Source organism: Melospiza georgiana, chromosome W, assembly GCF_028018845.1.
Source record: "Melospiza georgiana isolate bMelGeo1 chromosome W, bMelGeo1.pri, whole genome shotgun sequence".
NCBI lineage: Eukaryota > Metazoa > Chordata > Aves > Passeriformes > Passerellidae > Melospiza > Melospiza georgiana.
Genome location: NC_080464.1, coordinates 7007249 through 7020338, shown reverse-complemented (window position 1 = coordinate 7020338; position 13090 = coordinate 7007249). Strand labels below are relative to the sequence as shown.

Below are 13090 nucleotides of genomic sequence, written 5' to 3'. Positions count from 1 at the left end.
CGCACGCTGAGTTTGCCGGGCAGCGGCTTTACCCGCTTTCGGAGGAGCCGAACTCTCGCTTTAGGACAGAAGGAGCGACAGGGAAACGTAATTGACGAGGAGGGGAGGGATTAACGGACATTAGCATTTCCGTGGGGGGTGGTTATTTCGGAGGGCGGCGGGGGTGTAGTTTGCGAGGGATATTCGGGTGGTGGTAGCGGTAGCAGAGGCAGAAGTAGTAGTGAGGGGAGGAGGAAGAGGGGTGTTTGTGCCGAGCAGTTTGGCTGGCGAAGAAAGCACTGCTGCCGCCACGGCTGCAGTGGGGGATGTTTTCATGTTGCTTGGTGCATAATTTAGAGGAGGAGCTGGAAGCGGCGACTATTTGAGGCAGGGAACGGGGGGATTTGTGCTGCTGGGGCCCCGCTTTTTCTTTATCTGTGAGCGGCATCGAGGCAGCTCGCTGCACTTGCCCTACAGTGCCCGGGTGGGGACTTCCGGGTAGAGAGCGTCTTGTCCCCCGGGACTGGTGCTCTGTTGGGGTGTGTGTGCGCGCGCGTTTTTAGGGTGGGGGTTGTGTCTGAACCGGTTAGGAAGAATGACTTTGGAGTCCATGATGGCGTGCTGCCTGAGCGAGGAAGCCAAGGAAGCCCGGCGGATCAACGACGAGATCGAGCGGCAGCTGCGCCGGGACAAGCGGGACGCCCGTCGGGAACTGAAGCTGCTGCTGCTGGGTGAGTGTGGGCCACCGTCAGCACACACGCCTTAAGCGCCGCTGGGGTGCAGCCCAGACATTGCTGTCCCGGGCCCTGTCCGGCTGGTCCCCCAATACATTATATGGCGTGGTTGGTTCGGTTTTCCTCAGGCGCCTGCCGCCTTCACCGCGGGGCGGCCGTGGAGGTGGTGGCAGTGAACCGCTCGTCGTTCCTCCGCCACCGCGTTGTGTGCGCGTGCTCGTGTGCAGGCTTCGCCGAGGCGCTTATAGCTGGGTAAATAACCGTGGTTACTCTGAGTGGGTTTGATATGGTCGGGAACTCGTCCTTCCAAAATGGAAAGGGAAAGGATAGCTGGTCAGTGGAGGGGGTGTTGGGGGAATATCGGCGATGATGTGTATAGGAGAGTGATGGTAAGGAAGCAGATTAATGAAAGAACTTGCAGGGGGATTGTTTTGCAGATTTCTGGTGCATTGTTCTCTGAGTCTTAGGTTGCTGGGTCACCAGTTGCATTTTTTTTCATTGTGATTTTTATTCAGTGAGGTAAAATAGGATAAGGGGCTTATGCCCAGATTGTAGACTGACTTTTAAAGCAAAAGGAGAAAAAAAATCATAAAGACCAAGATGCATCCGTGAAGGTAAAAAGTAACCTTAAAGTATACTGGTGGATAGCAGGATCTTTAAGACCTTTGGAATTCACCCACTGTTCCAAGAAGTAAAATCTATAGTTTCATTTATCTTTAATTAAAACAGGTTGTTATTTTAGAGCCACGAGTGTGCAAAGGCAATGTTTGTTTAATAGGAATTTGGCTTGTGTTAAAATAAGCTTTTTAAATTAAAACACATTTGTTTGTATATGAGGTGCTCTACTACACTCTGTAGTTCTTGTAATACGGCTTCTGTTGTAGACTAGCAGGCCTTGAAATATGTCTGCACCAGTATTTGGGTGTATGGGAATGTTCCAAGTGGATGTGGGATGTTTATGCCAAAGACTTTAGTCTTGGGTCAGGTACATGAAAGTAATTATTTATATTGGGGAAATAAACTGCCTTTACACTAAGGTGATTTAAAAGGATCTAATTTAATGCTTGCTTATGAACGTGTTACTTTCTACTTTAAATAATACAGCTTGTCTCCTGTATATGGAGAAAGGTATTGGCATCCTTAACTGATGTAGAAAAAGGAGGGGTGGAGACAGAAACAATGCTACCAGTAATAACATTCTGTCTCATTTCGGCCTAATTTTGGGTTGATGGAAGTGTGTGCTGTGGCTATTTCAAGATCCAAAACCAAGATAAAATAGAGGACAGATAGCTTGCATTTAAAAAATTTTATGGATGTTCAAGTATAATTACTTAACTATATGCATTTGCTGCAGGAGAGGCAGTTGATGTTTGACTTGTTACTTGGGTCAAAATTGTTGCTGCATTTCCTGGTCTTGCATTAATGCTAGAGGTTTCTCCCAAGTTTTTAAAAATGCATGAAACTTACTGAATGGTACCAACATATACTGCACAGAGAAGGAATTCAGAAATTTGATTCCACAGTCAGTAGTACAGATCTGGTATTGTTTTATAAGATCCACCCACTGGTAACAGTAAGTGTATGGTAATGGTAGATTAAGGCCTATTTGTGGCATTACTTTTAGAACAAATGAAATAAAGTGTTTTCAGAGCAAATAGACAAGAAGCCATCACTTAGAAGAAAACACACTGATTGCCTGTATGAATGTTTTCTTCATATATCACTGTATAAACTGTGCTTCTGAATGTGTAAGCATGATGTACATGAAACTGAGGTAAATATTCTGCTCCATACTTGATAGCATATCTGCATTTGAGTAGAAATCAGTATAGAAATTGTTCTTGTGTACACATTTTTCGTGTGGTACTTTGTCAATTGCAGTCACATTTGATTGAAAATGTTTGTGCACATGTAGCTGTTTAATAGTTAATATTGTAAAATGCAGTATAGCAGTAAACCACTGTTGAAGTCACAGGGTTGGATAGAGATTCAAGTTTCAATTTATTAAAAAGCCCCAAACAAACCAAAACTCAAAGTTTCTAAAAATTTGTTTTAATTAGTGTATTTCTTTTAGGTATCTGACAGTACTTTCAGTCACTCTCCAGCCTAATAATTTGTTCAGTTCTTAAGCTTTTGTTATTTGTTTGGGTAATTCATATGGTTAGAATGGACAAAATAGTTTTAAAAATAGGAAAATAATTTAAATGAGGAAACTGGGAAATGTCTGTAGCTGTTAGCCATCCATTTTTTAAATTGACTTGAACTTTACCGTGCCGTTAAGTATCTTTAGTCATCAAAACTTAAAGTAACAGTAGTGCTTAACTTTATTTTATGTAAATGTAAGGCAAACTTTTAAAAAAAGTGCCAACTTCTCAGTCCCACATTGAAAAGTGTTCTTGGATTTAGAAGCCTAAATGGGTTAAAGGCTCTTGAACATGGAACAAAAGGTATATCCTTTTGATAAGGTGAAAACGCAGCTTAAGCTGAGCTCAGTTAACTGACCACATGTGCTTTTTGAACTTGTTGCAAGTGTGAAGTAAAAGGTATTAAATCAAAAGGTTTTAAGGAACAAATGAGCATGTCTATCCCATATTTTTTGATCTCGTTTAAAAATTAGACATACATACAAATGCACATGTATAGCAAATATAAAGTAAAATTCTGTGTCAGAATGGAGGATATTTTTCCCTCCTTTACTTGTAGAAATTATAGTGCTTCCTTGCGAAATGAAATATTTCCCTCCCATCTATGTTGGTTACTGTTACTGTGTGACACATTATGCCGTGTGCACCTTTCTTGTGTATTAATGATATGTTTTTACTTTTCATGAGATCAGAGTTTAAAATGTTGAAAGCAATTTCTGGAAAACTTTGCATGGTAAGATTATTTTAAATTATTAGTTAAAAAATAAACTCTCTCCATGATTAAACATTAAAATACCACTTTTAGGTGCTGCATTGAACATCATTGTCTTGTTTTAATCTACTGTAAAAAATTAAGCAAAGTCTCTCTTACTATTGTAATTCTAAAAAGTGAAAACTCTAGCATATACACTGAAAATAGTTCACCTAGCACAAGTTGGTTGCAATGTTTAATGTACTTTGGAGCAAATCCAGTCTTCCACTGATTTGATTTTTATCTCCTGTATTTTTGAAATTCTTCTGTATTCCATTACTACTGAACATTTTGTAAAACCTTATGATTGTTCTCCAGAGCATGAAGTTGTTAGCGTTTGTTTTTTGCCATTGTAAATACGTATGTTGCTATAGTACAAAAAAGTAATGTGTTTTTAGTGTTTTATATGGGTATGCACTGAACAATGTACAGTATTCTGCATGCTTATATTTTAAGCACGTATGTACGTATTTATTGTTAAGTAGCAAGAGGCATGTGATCTAACTTTTCTATGTATATAATTTTGACTGTCATCAGTGGAAGTTTTACCTGGTCTCAGAAAGCAATGTTTGGGCTTAAATGTTAGTTTGTAGCCATAAGCCTTCACTACTGATCATAATATGCCTGTAGATTGTATATATTTGTGTTATGCATTATTTTCTCTTCAGGAGTATCTAAGAAAATAGTCAGCAATATCTTTAAATTTTGGCAAAATTAGGTATTGCAGATTAATCAGGGAAGCAAGGTGTCAAATATGACTATCTTTTCATTATCTATATGTTACCAAAGAAAACAGGTGGGAAGTAAGCCATTTGAATTTAGCATGAATTTCAACTAGTCTTGAGTGGAAAACTTTGTTTGTTTTCCAAACCTATAGGATATATATATATATATGTTGTAGGGTTTTATTTGTATACCTGTGGTAGCTGAATGAAAGATTTGTGTACAGAACTCTGTAAATTAGCAGACTTAGACTTCAAAAACCTTGAAGAGGAAGTGGGCCCGTCAAGCCAACAATCAATCTTCCTTCTCTGCTGTAATCTGAAATATGTATGCCAATAGTCTCATCTACTTATATAAGTAGATAAACTGATACTACACGTTTTAGGATTTTTTGTACACAATTTAAAAATGCTGGTATTGATTAGCATATCCTAATTGACTATTTTCTATGCTCTTCATTAAAGCAGAAAATGTAATTATTTTGAAAGAGCATTGCAACCTTTTCTTATTATCTTGTATTGATCCATACTTATATTTGCACTGAACACTTGCAAATAAGTTTAGGTAATTACAACAGTATGTATTTATGATTAGAAAACAAGCAAATAATATATATCTTGATGATGTATGTTGAAACTAGATTGGTAAGTATATCCTAATTTGGAGAAGCTGTTTCTAAAGTTATGTAATTTGATTCTGGATGACAAACACTGATCTATCTTATATATATAGACATATACATTCATTTATAAAAATAACTTTTTGAGGAAAACATAAATCATCATATTGATATCTATGTGATATCATGACTTCACATTTTCTGGAAAAGAGCATATTAATTTTTTAATGCGTGATAAATGAATATTTTATTTTCAGCTCTTTTAAAGAAGGAGGAAAATCAAAACAAAATAACCGAGAAGAAGATTCTTTATAAGTTATCTACTTTAGTTAATGGAAATTAGTTTAGAACCTCAATACTCAAAAAATTCTGACTTAGTTTTGCTCATATGTCAAAAAAAATCAAGGGACCCAAAATTTGTACTTCCTTTTAAAATCATTATTGAATTTGTATGAGAGGGAAACATGATAAAACAGAGGACTCTCTTGAGAAGGGACTTTGGGGTATATATTGTAATGTTTAGAAGTATTTCTGGTTTTAGCTACTTAAAATGGTTTGGTGTGTAAAGGCAGTGGTAATTTAATAAGAGACAGCATTTCTTTTGAAGTACTACGACAATCTGCAAAATTAATTCCAGGAAGGGAGAGTATGATAAGGTAGATGTGTGTTTCTTGCTCTGCTGAATGGATTAATACTCAGGAAATGTGTTCTCATACTTGAACAAGATGGCATGCAGCCATTGCTAATAAAATTATGGGACATTTTTCAACATTCAACTCTTATTTGCTCTACTTATTGAAAAAGTAACTTGCAAGAATCAAGAGCAACAAAGTAAAATAAAAACTGAGGAAGCACTTGAAGATTGGAAATACTATGAAGCCATATAAATAGTATTCTTAAAATCAGAGAAGTAAGTGAGCAACAGGCTTTAAGTATTGTGTTAACACTGTGCAAAGAAATAAGATACTGAAGGACACAAGTCTAAGTGATACCACAGTTTGAAAAGTTTTCCAAGTTCCCAGGGAAGTTCTAGGAACAATATATATCTGTGGGTTTTTTTCTTTTTTTTTTTTTTCTTTTTTTTTTTTTTTTTTATGCTAAATTTGAGAATAGAATAGTTCAATTGGAAGGGGCTTAAAATAATCATCTAGTCCAAATGCCTGACCACTTCAGGGTGGATCAAAAATTAAAGCCTGTTATTAAGGGCATTGTCCAAATGCCTCTTTAACATGGACAGGCTTGGGGCATCGATCAGATCTCTGGGAAGCCTGTTCTGGCGTTTGACCACCCTCTGGCTAAAGAAACACTTCCTAATGTCCAGTCTAAACCTCCCCTGGTGCAACTTTGAACCATTCCCACACATCCTCTCATAGACATTTTGTCCAGAATGATACTAGCACACAGATGGATAAGCATGTCATGCAATGGATGAGCACCTGGCTCATGGGTCAGGCACAAAGGGTTATAGTGAATGGGGTAACATCAAGCTGCTGACCCATTGCTAGTGGGGTTCCACAGGGCTCCATCTTAAAGGCAGTTCTCTTCAACATCTTCATAAATGACTTGGATGCACGACTGGAAGGGATACTAAACAAGTTTGCAGATGATACAAAAGTGGGAGGAGCTGTTGACTCCCTTGAAAGCAGGGAGGCCCTGCAGAGAGACCTCAACAAATTAGAAGACTGGGCAGTCACCAACTGTATGAAGTTTAACAACGGAAAGTGCTGGATTCTGTACTGAGGATGGGGCAGCTCTGGATGTATGGACAGACTTGGGAATTAGATGCTGAAGAGCAGTGCTGCAGAAAGGGACCAGGGAGTCCTGGTCAATGGAAAGTTGAATACGAGTCAGCAGTGCCCTGGGGTGCATCAGGCACAGCATCACCAGCCGGTTAAGGAAGGTGATTGTCCAGCTCTGCTCTGCACTGGGGCAGCCTCACCTTAGATATTGTATGCAGTTTTGGTCACCACAATATAAGAAAGCTATAAAGCTACTAGAGAGTGTCCAAAGGAGGGCAATGAAGATGGTGAGGGGAAGCCATATGAGGAGCGGCTGAAGTCACTTGGTCTGTTCAGCCTGGAGGAAACTGAGGGAAGACCTCATTGCAGTCTACAGCTTCCTTGTGAGGGGAAGAGGTGTCTCGGTCCCTCTGTGAGCCTCTCAGTAACCCCCGGCCAGTCCCAAGTCAGCAGACACCGGGGAGGGGGGGGGTGGCAGCCCCAACACGGGCCGACATCAGGGAGACACACTCTTGTGCCCCAAGGGTACTGAGGGCACCTAGGCTAGTTGCCTTTGCAGCAGAAGAGACACTAGAGACATCGGTAGAAGATAAAGGGCTGACTCTTAGCAGGGGTTAATCCAAGGTTTTATTCAGGGACTCAGGGGAGCTCCTGCACCTTAGGGGGCCTCCTGCCGAGAGCACCGGGAGATGTGCCAAGGTTACATTTAAAGGGAGGTGGAAACCAAAAGTAGATAACATTTTACCAACCAATAAGTGACCCTAAGGGAAATACACTGGGGGATAGACATATAGGACAGTGTATGGGGCAAGGCTTGGGGGGCTGACCCCTAGCCTCTGGCTAATCACTCGATGACCTGGACTGAAACTTCTAGATGGAGGGATGGGATGCTGAGTGATTGACAGAGAGCCAGGGTAGGGGTTTGGGGATGATCTCATCCCGGGAGAGGGATAACACAGGTAAAGGGAGGGGGGTACAGTTTGGGATAAACCATTTGGGAAAAATATGGGGATACAAAACAAAACTACTTCAAAGTATTACAAAGTATAAAAATGCACTACAACAAAGAGGAAGGGCAGACACTGATCTCTTCTCTGTGATGATCAGTGAAAGGACCCAAGGGAAGGCCCTGAAGTTGTGTCGGCATATTTGGGTTGGATATTAGAAAGAGGTTCTTCACACAGAGAGTGGTTGGGCACTGGAACAGGCTCCCCAGGGAAGTGGTCACAGCACCAAGCCTGCCAGAGTTCGATAAGTATTTGGACAACGCTTTTGGTACATGGTATGACTCTTGGGGATGGTCTTGTGCAGGGCTGGGAGTTGGACTTGATTATCCTTGTGGGTCTCATCCAACTCAGCATATTCTGTGATCTTGTCTGGATACCAGGGAGAAGAGATCAGCACCTCCCTTTCCACTTCCCCTCCTCAGGAAGCTTCAGAGAGCCATGAGGTTGCCTCTCAGACTCCATTTGTCCAAACTAGACAAACCCAGAGTCCTCAGCCACTCCTCACAGGACATGCCTTCCAGCCCTTTTACCAGCTTTGTTGCCCTCCTCTGAGGGCACTTCAAGGACTTTCAAATCCTTTTTTAATTGTGGGGTAAAGAAGTGCATGCAGTACTCAAAGTGAGGCCACTCCAATGCTAAATACAGAGAGATAGTCACCTCTATTGACCGGCTGGTTGTGCTGTGTTTGATGCATCCCAGGATGTGTTTTGCCCTCTTGGCTGCCGGGGTACACTGCTGACTTCAATTGAGCCTGTTGCTGACCTTCACCCCCAGCAGGGCTATTCTCTAGCCACTCTTCTCCCAGTTTATACTCTTAAATTGTTAATCTGAATGTTAATTCTCTTGGTCATGTTAGAGAACGTTGGATAAGAATTCCTGAAACTACTTCTATCCATGTATCTGGGTAAATAGGTTTCAGCCAGAAAGACAGAAGTTTTCTGTAGCAGCAAATGCTAACTTATAATGCCAGAAAAACTCAAATGCATGAATGCTGAGAAAGGTGTCAGGTGGTTTTAGGAACCTATCAGGCTTGGGAAACTGAGGATCTAATATGGGACTTTGTTTTTTCTAAACCCTGATATTTGCTTTACTAAGTATTAGGCATGTCACTTCATCTCATAGACCAGGACAATGCTAGCAATAAAAATTCAGTGCTATATCTGGATGGGATGGAGTTAATTTTCCTCATAGCAGTCTGTATCATACTGTGTTTTGGATTTGTGACTAAACCAGTGTGGATACCATCAATGTTTTGGCTATTGCTGAGCAGTGCTTTCACAGTGCTAAGATTTTATCCTTTTTTTCCCCACTCTGCCCCCTCCCCCTCCCTTCCCCCATCCCTGATCTCAAGTCATTAAGGGGGGTGGGGGGGCTGGTAGGATGTGCTCAGCAATAAAAGATCTGGGAAATAAGGAGGAAAGAGAAATGCCATTTATCTTCCTAAATAGCATTGTACATGCTGAGGCTCAAAAAGTGTCAAAACAGCCTCATTTTGCTTTACTTAAATGTGTAGCTTTTTCTTCACCTGTTAAACGATCCTTATCTTGATAGACAATGGCAAAAAATGCACTCTTGAGCTAAAAACTCTTACAGATCAACATGCTTGCACAATTCTTGGTATGTTATAAAAAATAACTTTCCCCTGTGAAACATTGTCCTGTTCTTACCTTGAATTTCTCCAGGATTTGCTTCTAGTCACTTGTTATATTTTGACCTTTGATATTAGATATATGACCCATGGGCACTTAGAAACTGAGACCAAGATAGTAATTAATCTTTGTATCGATTATGAAGCTAAATTAATTGATTTCCTAATGCTAATTGTAGGGTGAATTTTTGAATCCTTTAATCATTCTTATAGTTATCTTTCTCATCCTTTCCAACATCACTTCTAAATTACAGACTATGAGAAATGAGCACTGAGGTGTATACATTCTTTGCTACAAGGGCAGAAGTAAAATTTTTCTTGTGATAGTTGAGATGCCACTGTTGAGATTTGTACAAGGAAAACAATGACCTTTTTAGTTATGGCATCAAACTATTCATCTTTAAATGGCTATGTACCATAACTAAAATATTCTTCAAAACAATTGCATTTCAGGGTGGGTTGATTGACCATTTGCAACCTGCTTTCTCTATTCCTATATAGTTAACCTTATATTTACCTGTATTCAGAAGCACAGTCTCTGCCTGTTCCTGGTTTACAGGTTATTCATCATCATATCCTCTTTGTAATTTACCAGTTCACAGCTTTTGTATCACCTACAGATATTGTCAGTAGTAAGTTAAGAGGTATTTTTTTAATCTCATGGGAAAAGATATTTAAGTTTCTTATCAGAATAGGGGTATCACTGGAATCCTGTTAGAAACAAAGCTGCCTGAGGACTTTCTCTTATGTAATTTAATACTTTCTGCTTAAAGAAGGAATGTGTGCTGTTTGTTTGTTGTATGATACCAAATCAGTTGCTTAGCAGAAGCCTAGTTCCTCAAAACTGCTGCATTTATGAACCAAACCACTATAACTGTTGTAACTGCTTAACTCTTGGTATGCAATCTCTCCCACGTCCCATTCTCATCCTTGGGGTTTTGGAGGTTTTTGGTGATATTTCAAGATTTATGACAGAAGGGCTTCTTGATCAGTTATCCTTTTGATAAGAGGTGTCCTGACTTACTGAGTAGCGATAATGTTCTAACTTTAGTAACTGCTCTGTAACATCTTCAGTAACTGCTGTAGTGGAAACTCTTTCGGTGTCACTTTAAAGATGATCTGTGTTTCCCTAAAACCAAAACAAATATTTGCAAACTCTATGTGGATTTTTTGGTGTTAATATGAAGAACCATATCCATTTAATAGAGGACCAATGCAGTTTTAAGTTTTTAGTTTTTGGTTGTTTTATTTTGCATGAAAATATGAAGTTTAGAAAACAACAAAAAAAAGCCCCTCCCCAGTCTTTGGAATCCTTTAGTTATTCATTTGACTTCTCTTCCCCCCTCCCTCCCCCTTAACAATTTTTAATACTTCTGAAGGTTTTAACTTGCCTATTTCAACTTTCTCTTTACATCCCCTCTTATCCAAACTACTTTTACTGTTTTTCATGCTTTCTTGTTTTGTGGAATTGAGGCTGTCTAGCTATTTAATGAAATGTTATGAAATGTTATGAAATGTCTCTTAGTTGTTCCCATTTTAAATTTAATTGCAGCTGTTCTCACTCCTAATTCTGTCAAGTTTTGTTCAAGTATCTCTCATGAAACATGAAGTATTTGTACTACTAGTTTTGGACTTTTTTTGCTTGCATATAATAAATGTAATCAAGTCATGATAACACCCTCTAAAAATTACTTTTTACTTCAGTTCTGCCGCAAGTTCTTTTTCTTCATATGATAAGATGTATTTCTGTATGGTGCTTTTTTGTGTTAGAAAATCATCATTTCTGAAATACAGACATTCCAATGTCATTTGACTGGGACTTGTAGTATCAATTATGTTGCCCTGGGAGACTGTTACCTCCTTCTGTTTTCATTAAACTGTTTAAAGAACCCCACTCAGTTGTTTGTCAAATCACCTGTGACATGGTCATCTGACATGGTTCTAGCTTTTGTGTCAATTCTTTCTATTAGATTTTAAAGTGAAAACCTTAAAGATTGCTGTCTAGAAGCCAGTTTTGAAGCACAGAAATGTTAATCACTGCACTTTGACTCATGTAAATCTTTGCTTCAATTATATCTCCCTGTTTAAATTTAATTTGTATATTAGCAAGCTTTTGGGTTTACCACCTATGCATCTAGCATTTTTGTAGACAGTTAAATTTCCTCTTTTAATTTGATACTTTGTTCAATTTTAACCTTATTTTAATTTTTTTCTGCTAAATAAGTACACTATTGTTTTCCCTCTCATCCTTCTCTTTCAGTAGTGAAATAATACTCTGGCCTCTTTGTCCAGTCTGTCTTTCTGAATGTTTTTCATTTTAACAATGGGAACTATCCAAATTCTGCAACTCCATCTTCCACATACATCCAGTGATGCTCTATCATATATTCTTTACCTGTCCAGGAATTTACCTTTAGGTGATCTGGTGGGGTTTTTTTTTCTCCTGGTACGTAACAAAATTGTCATTTAAATTTGATGCCAAGCTAATAAATGTAGAATGTTTAGATATTTATTATTTGGAATAATTGCAATTATTTGTTTATTGGCAAAACTGAAGTATCATCAGTGGATATTCACAGATGACATGTTCACATATGTTCACTTTTGCTGTCATTGTCTGTGTTAAGCAAGTTCCTTCATCTGTTGTCAGGGACTTACATCCAAATAGAGTACACATTAATGAAATAGCTATCCCAGCCATATGCACCTACCCCTTGGGATACCTGCAGACTTCTCTTATGTACTGTATGTGCTGTGTTCATGGCTTGTCTACCTCATGAGTACAATATGACTATAAATTAATGTCTTTGTGAAAGGAGCAATGCTTGGTGAATGTTGGCAGTAGCTGTTTAGCATTTCTGTGAAATATGAAAAAAGTGTTGTTACACCTTGAGAAACAATGACTTTAGAGGACTATTAGAAGGCCTTCTGCAATTTCTGCAAAGGGTCCAAGTTTGTCCTTAACAGCTGTGTGGCTCTTGTTCTCCTGAAGGAATTGAATGCTCCAGGACTTAACTGCAAGTGGAAGGGTCTGGGATGCTTACTGTTTAAGAAAAGTTCAGATGCTAGCTTCTGAATTTATTAAAATTTATTACAGGTTGAGCTGAGTGCCTCCAGACAGACCCTAAACAAAGAAATCCCTGTGCCTTTATACCTTCACAGTCTGTGCACCTGATCTTCATGTGCTCTTCATGTGCCTTGCACACACCTCTTGGTCCAATGGTGATTTGTGGTCTGGGGTCTTCTAACACCTCACTGATTTTATCCACACGGGCCGTGCCAACTTTAGTAGTCCCACATCTGTGCTCATCCAACTCCACAATATCTTTGGGACTTTTCTCAATTCTGAGGGTATTCCAAAATAATTTCTGGTTATACCTTCTTACATTTTTTCTTTTATCACATTCATTCCCATAACAATTAAATCTATTCCTTCTGGTGTCAACCTTATTTCTATATCCAAAGCCTGCAACAGATCCCTTCCCAAGAGACACACTGGTGAGTCCTCAGCTATTACATTTTCCCCATACGCTCTTATTTCCAATCCTTTGTTTCTATCCTGAAATTTTTTTTGCCGACACTGTCACCAATAAATTCCCTTCCTGTTCCTTTATCTTTCTTTTCACCTTCCATTCTTCCACCTTTTACCTTTCTTCCCTTCCATCGTATACAAACATGGATACACTCAATATTTTTTTACATGTTTACACTTTCACCATACTAGATTTCACAGAATCACAGAATCA

At 39.1% G+C, this 13090-nt stretch overlaps 1 protein-coding gene across 1 annotated transcript in view; it reads left to right on the top strand.

Annotated features, from left to right (window-relative positions):
- The first annotated feature begins 574 nt into the window (after positions 1 to 574).
- LOC131095431 (guanine nucleotide-binding protein G(q) subunit alpha) overlaps positions 575 to 13090 on the top strand; it is a 202154-nt gene continuing 189638 nt past the window's right edge. The window contains exon 1 of the mRNA XM_058043132.1: positions 575 to 710. Within this exon, the coding sequence (XP_057899115.1) occupies positions 575 to 710 (136 nt within the window). The remainder of the gene's footprint in view (positions 711 to 13090) is intronic.